Source organism: Bufo gargarizans, chromosome 2 (assembly GCF_014858855.1).
Source record: "Bufo gargarizans isolate SCDJY-AF-19 chromosome 2, ASM1485885v1, whole genome shotgun sequence".
NCBI classification, from domain to species: domain Eukaryota; kingdom Metazoa; phylum Chordata; class Amphibia; order Anura; family Bufonidae; genus Bufo; species Bufo gargarizans.
Genome location: NC_058081.1, coordinates 521521593 through 521539998, shown reverse-complemented (window position 1 = coordinate 521539998; position 18406 = coordinate 521521593). Strand labels below are relative to the sequence as shown.

Genomic DNA, 18406 nt, shown 5'->3' with positions numbered 1-18406 from the left:
TGGGATTGAGCTGCCGCTATGCAGTGTATGGTGCTGTGCCTGGTATGCTATGAATAGGCCACAGCGCTTAAAGGGGGTTCCTGGGAGTCGGACCCCCGATGATCTGATATTTAATATCTCTCCTGAGAACAGTTCATTAATATTTAAATCAACCCTTCACTTTAAGAAAAAACTATTCACCTGAACTGGGGAAGGAATAGAACAGTTACCTGATTCCCACCTTTTCAGCTGCAGATCCACCAATTCCTGGGCTTATCTTCTGTCATCTATGATGGCCACACTGCATTGGGTTGTCCAAGACACTTCCTGCTTTCCCCGGATTGGCCAGTGCTGACCAATCCAAGAGCAGGGTTGGACAAGCGAGGAGTGTCTTGGACTACCATATGTACAGTATTCATCAGGCAGTCCGAGAAACAGTGTGGCCTGAAAAATGGTGGCTCTGCACCTGAAAACATGAAAAGGAGGGAACACGGTAAGTTTTCTGCTTATTTTCTAGTTAGTGTTATTTATATTTTCTTGAACCAGAGTGTTTAAAGGGCTTGTCTCATCTCGCCGTTATTAAGGAGACACAGTCCCGACCAACAGCCATAGCAGAGCACCTCGGCGCATGCGGTGCATGAGAGCTACAGAAACAGTGTAGCACAGCAAGCTGTACTGTTACTGAGTTAGGACTCATGCACACAAACGTATCTTTTTTATTTTTTGGCATCCGATCTGCATTTTTTGCGGGTTTGATGCAGATCCATTCACTTCAATGGGTAAAAAAAGATGCAGAAAGCGCACCGTGTGCTGTCCGCATTCGTATGTGCGTTCCATGGCCCCACAAAAAAATAAAACGCGTCCTATTTTTGTATGCATTACGGACAAGGATAGGACAGTTGTATTAGGGGCCGCCATTCCGTTTCTCAAAATGTGGGCCGGTATCCGTGTTTTCCAGATCTCCAGTTAGCGGACTGCAAAACAGCCAACGATCATGTGTGTGAGTCCTTAGGGAAACAGCATAGTTTGCTGTGGTACGCTGTTTCTGGAGCACTCATACGCCGCAATGGGAGCGACTGAAACAGCAGAGTGCCGGAGCTTTCTGCTGTTTCCCGGCCAGCTGGTGGTCGGGACTGTGTCTCATCTCTTCTTAGTAACGGTGAGTCCGTAAAATTTACATAGACCCCTAAGCTAATACCAGCCCCAGACCAGACTCTGCAGATACCTTTCCTGTAGTTTGTAGTCCTCTTCACTCCAGGTCCTATTCACTCTTTTTTTTTTTTTTTTTTTATAAAAGTAGGGGAATCGTGTAAAAAAACGAGTTGTATTTCTAGAGAAATGTGTAAAGTTTACAGATGCACCAAATTTTACGAGCAGCGTGCAATATTTGATAAATGTGGCGCAAAGTACATAATAAAACTTTACCTGCCAGCAGCCACCACTAGAGGGAGCTAACTGCATACCAATAATAAATCTGCCAGCGATAAGCTCCTGCTCCCCCTAGTGGTGGCTACCGGCACCCAGAGTTTTATAATTTACCTCTTAGGTAAAGGGGATTTGAAGCTCTATATCAGAAATACGAGTTATAACTAATACGCAAGATCCTGACTTTATGACATTTTACCTTTTTTATTATTTCAGAAAATGGATGTAGTGACTCCCAGTGCTGGTCCCGTAAAGTTCCCCTTCCCCTTCGAGCCTTATCCCATCCAGGAGCAGTTCATGACAGAGCTTTACCAGGTGCTGGAAACTGGCAAAGTTGGAATATTTGAGAGTCCCACGGGAACGGTGAGGAGATGCTTCACCCTGAGCTTACGGGAATCTAGATGTTAGGGAGTTCCTTCCTCATGTATGATCTCAGTCACAGGTTATGTAATAGTCCCTGCTGATTTACGCATTGTACCCTAGGAGGTATATGGAAGTCGTATGCGGGAGCCCCCTCTTTTTTTTAGCCAGTGTATGAAGCCTCTGAAAGTCGATCATCCACTGTAAGATACCTGTCATGGTCGTGTGTAACGAGATGTTACATTGCACCATTTTATTTGTACATATAATCTAACGACTGCAGTGCTCCCGGAGCCAGCCACTGGTACCAGTAACACCTGTAGTGCCAACCACACTTGTACCAGTAACAGCTGCAGTGCCAGACATTGTGCCGCAGTGCACCCTATGTCAGTCCCATTGGTACCAGTGACGACCGTGGAGCCTGCCACAGCAGCGTCATATTAACTAATCAGAACCACATGGCTTATTTGGTCTTCATTGTTAGTGGTCACGTGGCAAGCCACAAGCCTGCACAGCCATTAATTAACAATGAAGACTGAATAGATAATATGCTACTGCTGGGGTACTCAGCCCAATCCCAGGTGCAGCATGGCCACTCCATGTAACTGTAGCTTAAAGGGGTTATCTCATGAGTAAGGCTCCTTTCAAATCAGCGTTGTGGCATTTCCGTTTTGAGATCTGGCAGAGGACCTCAAAATCAGGCCAAAACGATTCTGTTTAGGATCAATGTATTGTGAATGGACTATGCTCCGTTCAGGATGCATCTGTTCCGGTAGCATTCAGTTTTGTGACCGGACACAAAGCCGCTGCAAAAACAAAATAAAAACCGGATCCATCACAAAAAAAAAAGTAAGGCCTCATGCACACAACCGTATGTATTTTGCTGTCTGCAAAAAAACGGATCCGCAAAAAATACGGATGACATCCGTGTGCATTCCGTATTTTGCGGAACGGAACAGCTGGCCCTTCATAGAACAGAATTCACTGAACAGAGGGTAATTTACGCTCTCTGACTAAATATCACTGATTATTAGAACGTTGTAAATAAATAATAAAATCACCTTTATTAATTATTATTAAAATACAAGGAGGGACGACACACATGTAACTGATTGATGGACGACTATCCACACATGAGAGGCCAGTTTAGAAATGAGTCTGATATACTGAACAGCTGTGTCGCTGAAAAACAGGACATCTACATGTGAGTAAGCATATATGCCACTTAGAACTATATCGACCATATATGCCACTTAGAACTATAACCACATTGATAAGTGGTGGTCATTGCGCCTATAATAAACCAGTCCGGTTACAAAGGTCAACACCACTAACACCGTGTGGTTACAGTATTACCTACTGATGTAGGCGGCTACTAAAGCTGACATATGGGCTGCAATTCTGGCTAAAGGTACCCTACCAAAAGAGACTCTGCCCTATGTCCTATAGGGGATTGATAAACATCTACTCACATCCTGGTGTGCGTCCACGTTGCAGTGACGGGATGCACCCAGTATATTAGATGTGACCGCGAATCAATCTCCCATTGATTGTCTAGCATCTAAGCCCCGAGTCCTGCTCTACACGTTTCACCCTAAATTGGGATTCTCAGAAGCATTAAGATATCTGGGCTGCAGCCATACAGGAACGCCAACCGCCTCGTGTACTGAGGCCGGCGGCAGCTGTATTAGAATGGCCGTATGCGGCCGCTGAGATGCTCGGGTTATGAGGAGAAAGCCCCTCTCCTAGGTTGGATCGAGCCCCTGGGTCGGCCAATGGTGTGGAGGGGGGCACGGCCAGCCGGAGTGTCAAAACACTCCCAAGATAACCGGGGACCAAACGGCGGTATTTTGTACTACGGCAGCACGGCAAAGATGGTAATCAAGGCAAGTCAGATACACATAGGAAGAATACATGCTATCCATATACTAAAGTTACGACAGCTGATTTTCTTACTGTTATACCACTCATATTCGGACAGCGCTGAGACAAGCTTATTAACTGTATATCCATATGAATACATGAATGTAGGAAGATAACTAGGGCGTATTATGAACCCATTGGGCGGTTTTGAAACCTAAAATCCAATCAGGCTGTAAGGGATATCACTATTTGACAGGAGGGGATACACATGCTACTTCAGTGGATTACAAGAAGCACGCATATGAGATGTGCTCATTCAGACCCTGCTTTTTTTTCCTTCATAGAACAGTCCTATCCTTGTCCGTAATGTGGACAATAATAGGACATGTTCTGTTCTTTTGCGGAATGGACATACAGAAGCGGAATGCACACGGAGTACCTTCCGATATTTTTGCAAACCCATTGAAGTGAATGGTTCCGCATACGGTCCACCAACAAAACGGAATGGAAATGGAAAGAAAATACGTTTGTGTGCATGAGCCCTAAGGCCTTTTCCGTTTCTGTTCTGTTTTTGCAAATTCCGTTTGCGGAACCATTCATTTCAATGGTTCCGCAAAAAAAATGGAATGTACTGAGAGATAGAACTTGTCCTATTATTGCCCGCAAATAACGATCCGTGGCCCCATTCAAGTTAATGGTTCCGTAAAAAAAAAATGAATGCAGCCGTATGTCTTCCGTATTCGTTCCGTTTTTGCGGAACCATCTATTGAAAATTTTATGCCCAGTCCAATTTTTTTTATGTACTTACTGTTTAAACATTATTGTATGCTTCTGTTTGCGATCCACAAAAAAACAGATCACAAATGGAAACGGAACAGAAACACTACTGAAACGAAAAAACTGATCCGTTTAAAACGGACTGCAAAACCATACGGTCGTGTGCAAGAGGCCTAAGTCAGTGGTGCCGGATCCGTCACCCATTGACTTACATTGTTTTTAGTGACTGATCCAGTTTTTTCTATTTCGATTTAATACAACCGCATCCTAATGGAACGGATGCTTCTTGACATGTTAAATAAAATGGAACCGTTTTAGTCTGGTTTTGAGATCCTCTGCCAGATCTCACAACCAGAAACCAAAGCGCAGATGTAAACGTAGCCTAATATAAAAAATAAAAAATAAAAATCGGACATCATGCAGTACATGTCAGTCTCTTTCTGCCCATTCATTGCTGCAGTTGCTGAGCTAGAACAGCAGGTCGCGCTATATAGATAGATTTCAGAGAATAACATTTTTAATTACATTCAGTTGCAAAATTATTCAGATCCAGGTGCTGGTTTGAAAAATGTAGAATATGTCCATGGCAGACCTGGGGCCTAAAAAAGTCATGGCAATCCTTCAGCACCCCATGATCCTGTTGTGGGGGCACTGAAGGGCTTACAGAGACACAGTAGTTACCACTAATGCTAGCATCTGAGCCAGCAACATACACTTATGGCTCTATGGGGGTCATTTATTAACATTTTGACATCCGTATTTGGCATTAAAAAAATAAATAAATCACAAGACCCCTTTTTGTGACTTTTTAAATGCCCGTGTGCCAGTATTTTGTCACATGGTTGTTTTTACAGCGTCCTCACCACTTGGGAGTGGTGGGGGCCGGGACTTTGGCAACAAAAGACTTAGGCCTTGTTCACACTTCAGTTATTTCCATCAGTTATTGGGAGCCAAAACCAGGTGCAGGTCAAAAACACAGAACAGGTGAATATCTTTTCATTAAACCTTATCTCTGAGTAGCCTCTACTCCTGATTTTGGCTCACAAAAACGGATGGAAATAACTGACCAAATAACTGATGTGTGAACTGGGCCTTACTAACATTTACTCGGCTAGGGGCTGGAGTAGTTTTTACACCAGGCGCACAGACTGCCAAAAATGTGCCTAGTTTATGACAAGTCGCATCCTTTAGCAGTGCAGGGGGGAATCGAGGACTATTGTAAAACACTGGTCTTTATAAATGACCCCCCCATGTGTTAAATACTTCCCTCCAGCACGTAAAAGAGTTAATATCCCATTTCTTTGCGGCGATGATCTGACAACCACATGTAGTCCTGTTTATGCTTTAAATTTGTCTAAAAAGTGGTGCAGCTTGGCGGCAACTTATGTTTTCTACACCCAAGGGTGCAGGCGTATAGAAATGGGGCGTGGCTTATTATGTTTCGGGGCAACATTGAGTCCCAATTTTGGCATAAAAATCTGTCACAAACTAAGCTAACCTATAGTTAGTACAGAGCCAGAGAAAAGTGTCCATCCCTGCACCAGATTCCTCATCCAGCCTGAGCCCCTGTGATAAATCTGGTTCAGGTCTGGACACCATCGATAGGATTAGTAAATCTGGGCCGGTTGTGGCAGGATGGATTAAGAATGTGGTGCATATTTTCAGTTAATACTTTACTTTTTAATGAATGTTCTGTGTAATCCGGAGTCCTGGTTATTTGCAGGGTAAATCGTTGAGCCTGATTTGCGGGTCCCTGTCTTGGTTGCGGGACTTTGAAGAGAAGAAGCGCCAGGAGGAGGCCCAGGCGTTGGGTGCGGAAACAAAAGAAAAAAATGAAGGAAAAAAGACAGACGGGTGCACACCGGCAGAGGCAGGATCTATGACAGAGCCCGACTGGGTGACCCAGTTCCTGCAAAAGAAAGAAGAGCTGGACACGAAGAATAAGATAAAGGTGCAGGATTTACTTACAGGATAATAAGGGAATGAAATGGCAATTCTACTTCCAGAGGATGAGGCATGGACACCCAGGTGCTGTAAAAGCAGTGTTTCCCAACCAGTGTGCCTCCAGCTGTTGCTAAACTACAACTCCCAGCATGCCCGCACAGCCAAAGGCTGTCCGGGCATGCTGGGAGTTGTAGTTTTGCAACAGCTGGAGGCACACTGGTTGGGAAACACTGCTGTAAAGAACCTTGCACCTTCAATGACTGCAAGCAGTGATGCGGAAATCTGTAACAAATTAGATTAGGACATAGTTTAGCTTTCTTTATGTGCTGAAACGGTTAACCCTCTTCTAGTTGCGTTTCCACACAGCTCCTGCACAGCGGGTGTCATGAGCAGGAAATAACTATGGGTAAAGCCGAGTATTCGGATAGTGGCGATCTTATTTCTGGTTGCCCTCTGAGCCTGTAGTGCTGCCTATTTGCCAGTAGGTGGTGCCAGTTATGTTTTTTCTGCACTATGCAGAGAATATAAGGGTTTGTTCATGTCTTTTGGAGCAGACTACCAGAGATAGCTCTGAATCCCCAATCACTATAATGAGATTCATTGGAGAACCTGCGAGTTTCTGGCATGAATGATGGAAAAATAGTGCTGTCTGCAGTGCAGTTATGCTGGAGACCTGCCGGATCCCTTTAGGGTCCATTCACACGTCCGCAAAATGGGTCCGCATCCGCTCCACAATTTTGCGGAACAGGTGCGGACCCATTCATTTTCAATGGGGCTAGAATATGCTGTCCACATCCGCATTTGCGGATCCTCACAAAAAAAAATTGAACATGTTCTATGAGAGTGCCGGCGATGTGCGGTCCGCAAAATGCGGAACGCACATTGCTGTTGTCCGTGTTTTGCGAATCCGCAAAACACATACGGACGTGTGAATGGACCCTCATAGTGCCAGATACGGTAACTCCGGTAGTCTTCTACGGAGATGTGACTGATGCCTAAAACGCTGTGTTAAATATCATCCCTTCATCAGGTGTTTTTGGTTCCGTTTCAGTACGTTGTGGTGTATATATACGCCATACCTTTACAGAAGACTCTGCCCTGTCTTCCACTAGCTCCACGGACAGTAGGTCACATATAACACAAGTAGCTTCATTACGATTCCACTGCTTTATCTCTGTTCTGCCAGAGGGGTCTCTCTTATGGTAATATGTTCCAAGCCCCTGATCCTCTCTTGTTAAATAATGTATCGCACTGCCTAACTTCTACTTCTCCCCATCTATTTTTAATACCCCGTGCACTTTATCATGTTCTTTACTAGAGTTTTTTTTACTCCCGCTCCGTGGTCTCCCGCTTTTTATAGACCTTATGCATTTCAACTTGAAATTAGCTAACTTCTGAAAGTGTGCTTTGCCTGAAACCCTTTTCTGCTCCCGATCATGCTGCTTCTTCTCTGTTCTGCTCTCAGATCCAGGCTTCTTTCTCAAATTGGGTAAAGTGATGGCATACTACTAGGGCAAGACATCACTTTATGGTCGGTGGGGGTATAAGCTCTAGGACTTCCACCGATCCTGGGGTTGAAAGCAACACAGCACTGGTTTACCGCCACGTTCACTTTACTGCTCACTGAGACCACCAGCTGTGCAGGGAACTACAGCAAAGCTCCATGGTATGCATCCCCTTCATTTTTGGGATCGGTGGGCGACCCTGGAATCAGACCCTCATCGATCATAAAGTGATAGCCAGGGGCGTAGCTATAGGGGAAGCAGTTGCTTTGGGGCCCTGATCCAGAAGGGGCCCATCCAGGAGGAGGAGGACTAAAAGATTTTGTCAGGGCCCCCTCAACAGTATTACACAATAATAGTGACAGTATAGACCAGGGGTGGCCAACCTGTGGCTCTTTGCTTCTCCAAGTGAGGCTCTAGCTGTGGAGCCGGGAAGCTGTCAGGCCAGCTCACTCTGCACCCCATGCTCAGATCTCTTTTCCTGATCGGGCACTGTTGCTACTTTGCAGCTCCAGCTCACTCTCCACTACGTCCTGATGCACACAGTGTGAGAACGTAGTATGTGGAGACACGGACTATGACCTGACGTTGTGCTCATCAGGTCACAGTGAGGAGCGTGTCAGACCTGCAGAGTAGCAGGTGCCTGAGCAGGAGCCCAGTGCCTGATCAGGAGAGGGAAGAGATTTTTTTAAATTATAGATCTGAGCATGGGAGGTTCTGATCTGAGCATGGGCGGTCCTGATCTGGGCAATAGGGGTCTGATCTGAGCAATGGGGGTCTGATCTGAGTGGGAAGATCTGAGCATGAGGGTTCATATTTGAGCATGGGGGGCAGATCTGATCATGGGGGTCTTGTTTGAGCATGGGTTGGTCAGGTCTGAGCATGGGGGGTCAGATCTGAGAAGCGGGGAGATCTGAGCATGGGGGGGAATCTGAGCACTGAGGGTCTGACACTGGGAGTCTGATTTGTGTTGTCTGATCTGAGCATTGGGGGTCTGATTTGGAGGTCTGATGAGGTTTGGTGATCTTATTATAGGTCAGATTAGGATTGGGGATCTGATTTAGGAGTCTGATCTCAGGTCTGATGATGAAATATATATATATTTTTTTTTTTCTGCTAATGAAAAATAAGAAAAAATATTTTTAGCAGACCTCAGATCGGATGAAAAATATTTTTTTTTATCTTATTTTTCTTTGTTAAAACCTAGGTGCATCTTGTAGGGCAAAAAATGCGGTGACTTGTGTGTAAATGTATAGCTTGTGGCTCCTGGTAGTCATACGTTTTTTTTTTTTTGGCTCTTTGTGTATGTAAGGTTGGCTACCCCTGGTATAGACAGTGTAGAGAACGGATGGAACAGCTGCCGGGCCTGGTCTGAGAGAGCGATCTTTACTAGCCACAGGAATGGGGCGGCATGGAAGGAAGGGGTTGCAAAAAAATTACTGAGGGATGGGGGCCCCATTCAAAAATTTGCTGTGGGGCCCAGTCATTTCTAGCTACACCACTGGTGATAGCATAGCCTGCAGAGCCATCACTATAAGATTAGAATACCCCATAAGAGTGAGATGAAGTAGATTTCCTAGGTTTTCATATTTGGAGCTTCATCGATGTATAATGTACTTCAGTTTCTAATATACTTGGGGGATGGGGCAGGGGAATTTATCATTCCCACTATGTCAGTCTTCTGAGTTTATAAAGTTTGCAACTTTTTAAATGCCTTTGCCCCTTTTTTTTTAGTTAGCAACTGGCATTTGTACTCTGTTCTCGCCAAGGTTTCAGTAAAGGGGCATGGTGGGATATAGGCAGGGCCATCAGCCGCGGCATATTTATTAGGATATACACCAGAAACTGGCTCTGGGCTGCCAAAGATTTCAGTCTGGCTCACGGACTGCCGGAGGAGGCATTTACTTTATAGCACTCACCGCTCTTGATAAATCAAGCCCTTTGTGTTTAAAATCCTAAATTGCATTAAATAATTCTGCTTACTTTCAGTGAATAGAAACCACCTTGGTTGGATTCAAAAGCTGAAATCCTGTTCTGACTTGGTTTTGCTCACAGTTGGGGCTCATGCACACGAACGTATGTATTTTGCGGAACAGAACAGCTGGCCCCTGATAGAACAGTCCTATCCTTGTCCGTAATGAGGACAATAATAGGACATGTTCTATTTTTTTTTACGGAAACGGAAGGCATACGGAGTAACTTCAGTTTTTTGTTTTGCAGTCCCATTGAAATAAATGGTTCCACATACGGTCCGCAAAAAAAACTGAACGGACATGGAAAGAAAATACGTTTGTGTGCATGAGCCCTTAGTCATCATTTTTAAAATCTTAGTTTGCAGTCAGTGAATGGAAACATTTGTTGCTTACATTCTGTTAGTGGCTCCCACCACTTGCATTCCTGTAGACAGTCAGTGATACAGTGTAACATGCCCAGCGCTGTGTGAGCAGGACTAGGTCAGGCCTTCGGCTGGATTTTAGCCTCTGGAAATAAACAGATGTTTCTATTCACTGACAGTAAATGGCCTTTCTTTCTGTTATATGGGTGGTTCTTTTCTTTACAACCTTTTCATAGTTTCTGGTGTGTTTGCTGCAGGAGGATCACCTCCGAAGGAAGAAGAGAGAAGAGAAGCTGGAGCAGATGCGACATAACAAACACCTGAAGTTTGCTTCCAAGAGAAAGGTGAGATCTCTGGTTGAATTTCTCATGGGAATTAATGGCTTTGTGCAGCAAACAAGATAATTCCTTTTAGATCAATGCCTATCCATTTGCCTTTCTATTGAAATAATGTCTACCAATTGTGTATACGTAAGGTGGAGCCTGTTACATTTCCATTTGGCCATGTAACACATGCACAGGAGGTACCTGAGGACCCCCTCTGTGACTTCCATATACTCTTGATGAGCCCAGGTTCATCTTAAAGAATCATGCACGCAAATATATATGTTTTGTGGTCCACAATCGCGGATCCGAATACTGCAAAATACAAACGGACTTGTGCAGGGGCGTAGCTAAAGGCTCATGGGCCCTGGTGCAGGAGTTCAGCTTGGGCCCCCCTTCCCTCAAACCTTCTTCGTGCTGCAGGAGGCAAAAATTGAAACTGCAATCCCCCTCCTCCATACCAAATTCTTAACCTAACCCCTTCTGTCCAGCCAGAGGTGTAACTTGCATACACTTTCTATAATACCAGTGTCTGCTTATGTGTTACAAGGGTCTTTGGGCCCCTCAGGCTCCTGGGCCCGGTAGCGACTGCTACCTCTGCACCCCCTATAGCTACGCCCCTGGACTTGTGCTTAAGGCCTAATGCAGAGTTTTCACCCTTTTAGGCGCCATAATGCAGAGTGAACTGGTTATAAAATTTGTTTTCCTCATACCTAAATTCACCATTAGGTGGCAGTGTAATGCCAATCACCAGACTAAAGTAAGATTGTAGGACTGGAAGGTCAGCTGTATGTGGCCTCATGGTCCACCAGTATATTTCATAGTTGGTGGGTGGGGTGTCAATTTAGAGGCACAAGCCGCTCCTAGTTTTTCTAAGAATCGTGGAGTCAGTAGATGCTGGACTTATTCTGTCTCACTTCAGGATATAGTGTATAGATGCAAATCAAAAACAATTCTGTACATCATCTCCGATTGTGATTTGCGCCCACATAATATCTGTCCGAAAGTGAGACGGAATAAGTCCAGCATTTGCTGACTGCACGATTCATCCACCCCACTGGCAGCCCGGCTTCTGCATCTGGGGTCCCAGATAGTCCCAGCAGCACCGACCACTACTACCCTGACTGTTGCCTAAAAACAGGTGAGCAGAATACATACTCCCGTGAGAGTGTCTGCACTTGTACGTACTTACCCTATGAACGCCCCTTTGGCCATTGTTTGCAGTTCGTCTAAGGCCTCATGCACACAAACTTTTTTTTTCTTTCTGTTTACGTTCTGTGTACGGACTGTATACAAAACCATTCATTTCAATGGGTCCGCAAAAAAACGGAATGTACTTCGTATGCATGTGTGTAAACAGTAGTTGTTCCTCTTTACACTGAAGATAGTTCCTGATGAAATTGGCCGTATGTTTGGGGTTGTTGTCCTGCTGCAGAATAAATCTGGAGCCAATCAGATGCCTCACTCATGGTACTGCCTGATGGATAAGTATCTGCCTATATTTCTCAGCATTGCGGACACCAATAATCCAAATCTCCAACGCCACTTGTTGAAAACATAGTGCAGCAGGCCATGCTTACTTCGCTCATTATTTGCCACAAAGTTGCATGAAGGTGGTTGTGTGTTTTAAAGGGGTATTCCCATCACAGACAATCGGATTGATACTATTTTGGGGGTTATACGCCTTTTTGATCGCTTGGGGTTGCACTTTTTGTGATGTAATATGACAAAAATAGCTTTTTTTTACACCGTTTTTATTTTTTATTGTGTTTATTGGACAGGGTGGATCATGTGATATATTTATAGAGCCGGTCCTTACGGACGCGGCGATACCTAATATGTGTAGGTTTTGTTTTTCTGTTATTTATTATAAATTAAGGGGAAAGGGGCATTATTTTTTTCTTTTTTACTTTATTTATGATGTTCACTTTGGGGTGTCTGATCCCCTCTGCAATGCATTACAATACATCTGTATTGTAATGAATTACCTGTTTGTGTACTACAGTGAGTAGTACATGAACAGGTTGCCTAGGAGACCCAGCCTGAGTTCCCGATGCCGTGTGAGGCATTGGGCAGCCTCTGCACGGCATCGAGCTGCCTTGTGACGCATCGAGTCCCCGCCACAGCAGCACGGGGACTCGATGCGATCACTCACCAGACACAAACCCCTTCTATGTTGCGGTCAGCGCGGACCGCGGCATAGAAAAGGATTAATCCGCCGGCATCGTCTTTTACAGTGATGCCGGCGGATACAGCAGGGGTCCGGCTACCACGAACTGCTGGGCCCCTGCAGTAATCGCGCGTGCCCGCGCAATCACTATGACGTAATATTACATCAAATTGCGGGAATGCATTGGTTCCCATGACGTAGTAGTACGTCATAGATCGGGAAGGGGTTAAACATAGCCCTGAATCCTACTGTTGTTTTTCTTCGATTTGATTTCACCAAACGTTTGTGATCACGGATCACGATCATTCAGGATTTTTTTCCCGCCACATTTCTTCCTCGAATACGATGGGTTCCCACTATCCTTCCAGTTTTTAAAAATGCGTTGGACAGTTCTTAATCGAATTTTAGTAGTTTCTGCAATCTCCTTAGATATTTTCTCTGCTTGATGCATGCCAATGATTTGACCCTTCTCAAACAGACTAACATCTTTTCCACGACCACGACATGTGTCTTTCGACATGGTTGTTTAACCGCCTCCGGACCGCCTAACGCAGATGTGCGGTCCGGAGGCGGCAGCGCTGCGCACAATCGCGCATATACGCGTCATCTCGTGAGACGCGAGATGACGCGCTTTGCCGGCCCGCGCATGCGCAGTTCGGGCCGGCATTTTGTCGAGGGGGGTCGCGTCATCAGCTTGCCAGCCAATGATGGCAAGCTGATGATTTTTAAAAATCCAATCAGAGTGCCAGATAGCAGATCATATTAGTAAATATGATCTGTTATATGGCTGCCTGCTCCTCTGCTGGTTCTTTTCGTCGGTTTGATCCAGCAGAGGAGCAGGCTACACAGTGAGTACACCAACACTACATACTAGCCCCAGATCACCCCCCTGAACCCCAATTAACCCTTTGATCACCCCTTTGATCGCCCCTGTCAATCACTAGTGAAAGGAAAAAAGTGATCAGTGTAAACTGTCACTTTTTTTTTTCACTGGTATTGACCGTTAGGTTTTAGGGATAGTTTAGGCCCCTTGGTTAGGTAGTTTAGGGATCAGTTAGCGCCCAGCCCACCGCACCGCAGTCACTGATTCGCTGATTAGCGTATCGCTAATCAGCATTTGTACTTTTATAGTATCTGGAAGTGATCAAAACTGATCACGGTCAGTTCTATAATTGTATTAGTGTCACTGTAGTTCGCCCTCCACCCAAAACGCAGTGTTTGCCCGATCAGGCCTGATCGGTCGCCCACACGTGCGTTCACCCACGCCCGCCCCACCGCAGTGACCCCAAAATTTTTTTTTGGGATCACTGCACATTCACTTTACACGCGCTGCGGCGATAAAAAAATCAGTTTTGATATTTTTTATCAACCGCAGCGGCCTCCGGTACTTCGCTAGCCTCCCCTTTGTAAGACAGGCTTGCTTTTTTTTCTTGGGTAGTCTCAGGGAATACCCCTAAATTTAGTTGCCCAAATGTCAAACAGGGGGTATTCTTCTGAAGAGGCCTACAGGCTTCTGACCCAGTCGGATGAGGAATGGGAACCCTCATCTGATGAATCTAGCGGGTCAGAATACGAACCTGTAGAAAGCAGTGGCTCTCTGACCCAAAGTTCGGACGAGGAGGCTGAGGTCCCTGATAGCACCAGGCGTACCCGGCCCCGTGTCGCTAGACCACAGGTTGCGCAGGATCCGCTTCAAGAGCAGCAGAGTAGGGCTGCTGCTGTCGGATTACGTGGTGAGGCATACACCAGCAGCGCAGCCCTCCCTGGACCTAGTACCAGCACTGCCGTAGAACATGGTGAAGTAGCGAGCACCAGAAGGGCAGTTGAAGCTGGTACGGTGGCACGTGCAGTAGTGACCCCGTCGCAGCCACCGCAAAGACGTGCCCGTAGAGCCCCTAGAATCCCTGAGGTGCTGGCAAACCCTTATTGGCAGTCCCCAACTTCAGCCGCACCTGTAGTTTTCCCTTTCACTGCCCAGTCTGGAGTTCGGGTTGAGACAGCTCAGATCGGTTCGGCCCTGGGATTTTTTGAGCTGTTCTTGACTGCGGAGCTCTTAGACTTAGTTGTGGCCGAAACAAACAGGTATGCCACACAATTTATAACCGCTAACCCGGGAAGCTTTTATGCCCAGCCTTTCCGGTGGAAACCAGTCCAAGTTTCCGAAATTAAAACTTTTCTGGGCCTTCTCCTCAACATGGGTCTAACTAAAAAGCATGAATTGAGGTCATATTGGTCCACGAACCCAATTCATCACATGCCCATGTTCTCTGCTGCTATGTCCAGGGCACGTTTTGAGGCCATCCTGCGTTTCCTGCACTTTAGCGACAACACCGCCTCCCGTCCCAGAGGCCACCCTGCTTTTGACCGGCTCCACAAAATTCGGCCCCTCATAGACCATTTCAACCTGAAATTTGCAGATTTGTATACCCCAGAGCAAAACATCTGCGTAGACGAGTCCCTGATACATTTTACCGGGCGCCTTGGCTTCAAACAATACATCCCAAGCAAGCGCGCCCGGTATGGGGTCAAATTGTATAAGCTCTGTGAAAGGGCCACAGGCTATACCCACAAATTTCGGATCTATGAGGGAAAAGATCAGACCCTGGAGCCGGTCGGTTGCCCTGACTACCTGGGGAGCAGTGGGAAGACAGTTTGGGACTTGGTGTCACCCTTATTCGGCAAGGGGTACCATCTTTATGTGGACAATTTTTACACAAGTGTGGCCCTCTTTAGGCATTTGTTTCTAGAACGGATTGGCGCCTGTGGCACCGCGCGAAACTAGTCGCGCGGGCTTCCCCCAACGGCTTGTTACCACCGTCTTGCAAGGGGGCAGAGGGCCGCACTGTGTAACGAAGAACTGCTCGCGGTGAAATGGAGAGACAAGCGTGACGTTTACATGCTCTCCTCCATTCACGCAAACACGACAATACAAATTGAGCGAGCAACCCGTGTCATTGAAAAGCCCCTCTCAGTCCACGACTATAACCTTCACATGGGAGGGGTGGACTTCAATGACTAGATGTTGTCTCCGTATTTAGTTTCCCGCAGAACCAGACGCTGGTATAAGAAGGTGTCTGTATATTTAATTCAATTGGCTCTGTATAATAGTTTTGTTCTCTACAGTAAGGCTGGGAGAACTGGATCCTTCCTCAAATTTCAGGAAGAGATCATCGAGAACCTCCTGTACCCAGGAGGTTCCGTGGCCTCATCCACCAGTGTAGTTAGCCGTCTACACGAGCGACATTTCCCCAATGTCGTTCCTGGTACCTCAACCCAACCGTCACCCCAAAAAAGATGTCGTGTCTGTAGCAGGAGTGGAATAAGGCGTGACACCCGCTATTTCTGTCCTGACTGTCCTGACCACCCTGCCCTATGCTTTGGAGAGTGTTTCCGGAAGTACCACTCACAGGTACACCTAGCATAGGGATCATCTCACCAGGACAGGCACACAGGGCTATTAGGGCCCATTCACTCACAGCTGCTGCAAACCTCTCCTTTCACCTGGGACAAAGTGCATAACGCACTTCGCCACATCTTTGGGCGATTTGCGCTTTGAACATTGACCCATGGGGAAGGAGAGGTTTGTTCTATAAAGGTAAAAAAAAAAAAAAAAACACCAGTAAGCAAAAAGGTTAATGTTTAGTTCAAAAAGTTAAAGTTTATATATTCTGTTCCAAAGTTAATAAAATTATTGCGTTGCGGCCTGGTTTTTTCTTTTTTTTTTTTTACCTTCCAGGTGGACCAACCGATCGACTAGCTGCAGCACTGATGTGCATTCTGACAGAAGCATTGCGCTGCTGTCAGATTACACGCAAGTCGGTGTATGCGGCGCTGCAAGACGAGATTTCTCCTCTGCAGTAACAGATACGTTTGCCGAGGCATACGAGCTGAGGAGGAGGCGGCGTTCCTATGCTTTGGCAAACACTTTGTATATAAAAAAAATAAAATAAAAAATCCTGGCAATGATTTATTCATCCACATCGATTGATGTGAATGGAGAAATCTGGTTTGCCAGGGCATACGAGCTAAGTGGGTATGGATGTTGGGCGGAGCTCCTATGTCCTGGCAGACGCCTTTCCCCTCCTTTTTTTTTTTTTTTTGGCAGAGATTTTTTCATCCACATTGATCGATGCGAATGAAGAAATCTGTGCCGTTCATTTTTTTCTTTCAGCCCAGAGGCTGAACGGAAAAAAAAATCTCATTACCTGTATGCTCAATATAAGGAGAATAGCAGAAACTCCTAATGCTGGCCATACATGTAATGATTGCGGAGACCCTCAAATGCCAGGGCAGTACAAACACCCCACAACTGACCCCATTTTGGAAAGAAGACACCCCAAGGTATTTGCTGAGGGGCATATTGAGTCCATGAAAGATTAAAATTTTTGTCCTAAGTTAGCGGAAAGTGAGACTTTGTGAGAAAAAACAAAAAAAAAAATCAATTTCCGCTAACTTATGCCAAAAAAAAATAATTATATGAACTTGCCAGGCCCCTCATTGAATACCTTAGGGTGTCTTCTTTCCAAAGTGGGGTCACATGTGGGGTATTTATACTGCCCTGGCTTTTTAGGGGCCCTAAAGCGTGAGAAGAAGTCTGGGATCCAAATGTCTAAAAATGCCCTCCTAAAAGGAATTTGGGCACCTTTGCGCATCTAGGCTGCAAAAAAGTGTCACACATCTGGTATCGCCGTACTCAGGAGAAGTTGGGGAATGTGTTTTGGGGTGTCATTTTACATATACCCATGCTGGGTGAGAAAAATATCTTGGTCAAATGCCAACTTTGTATAAAAAAATGGGAAAAGTTGTCTTTTGCCAAGATATTTCTCTCACCCAGCATGGGTATATGTAAAATGACACCCCAAAACACATTCCCCAACTTCTCCTGAGTACGGCGATACCAGATGTGTCACACTTTTTTGCAGCCTAGGTGGGCAAAGGGACCCACATTCCAAAGTGCACCTTTCGGATTTCACTGGTCATTTTTTACAGATTTTGATTGCAAGGTACTTCTCACACATTTGGGCCCCTAAATTGCCAGGGCAGTATAACTACCCCACAAGTGATCCCATTTTGGAAAGAAGACACCCCAAGGTATTCCGTGAGGGGCATGGCGAGTTCTTAGAATTTTTTATTTTTTGTCGCAAGTTAGTGGAATATGAGACTTTGTAAGGAAAAAAGAGAAAAAAAAAAAATCATCATTTTCCGCTAACTTGTGACAAAAAATAAATAAAATTCTAGGAACTCGCCAGTGCCCCTCACGGAATACCTTGGGGTGTCTTCTTTCCAAAATGGGGTCACTTGTGGGGTAGTTATACTGCCCAGGCAATTTAGGGGCCCATATGTGTGAGAAGTACTTTGCAATCAAAATGTGTAAAAAATGGCCTGCGAAATCCGAAAGGTGCACTTTGGAATATGTGCCCCTTTGCCCACCTTGGCAGCAAAAAAGTGTCACACATCTGGTATCGCCGTACTCAGGAGAAGTTGGGGAATGTGTTTTGGGGTGTCATTTTACATATATCCATGCTGGGTGAGAAAAATATCTTGGTCAAATGCCAACTTTGTATAAAAAAATGGGAAAAGTTGTCTTTTGCCAAGGTGGGCAAAGGGGCACATATTCCAAAGTGCACCTTTCGGATTTTGCAGGCCATTTTTTACACATTTTGATTGCAAAGTACTTCTCACACATTTGGGCCCCTAAATTGCCAGGGCAGTATAACTACGCCACAAG

At 45.5% G+C, this 18406-nt stretch overlaps 1 protein-coding gene across 2 annotated transcripts in view; it reads left to right on the top strand.

Annotated features, from left to right (window-relative positions):
* DDX11 (DEAD/H-box helicase 11) overlaps positions 1 to 18406 on the top strand; it is a 118786-nt gene that overhangs the window by 10319 nt on the left and 90061 nt on the right. For both annotated transcript variants that reach the window (XM_044281406.1, XM_044281407.1), the window contains exons 2-4: positions 1621 to 1767; positions 6128 to 6355; positions 10443 to 10529. In XM_044281406.1, coding sequence (XP_044137341.1) covers positions 1624 to 1767; positions 6128 to 6355; positions 10443 to 10529 — 459 coding nt within the window. In that variant the 5' untranslated portion in view covers positions 1621 to 1623. The remainder of the gene's footprint in view (positions 1 to 1620; positions 1768 to 6127; positions 6356 to 10442; positions 10530 to 18406) is intronic.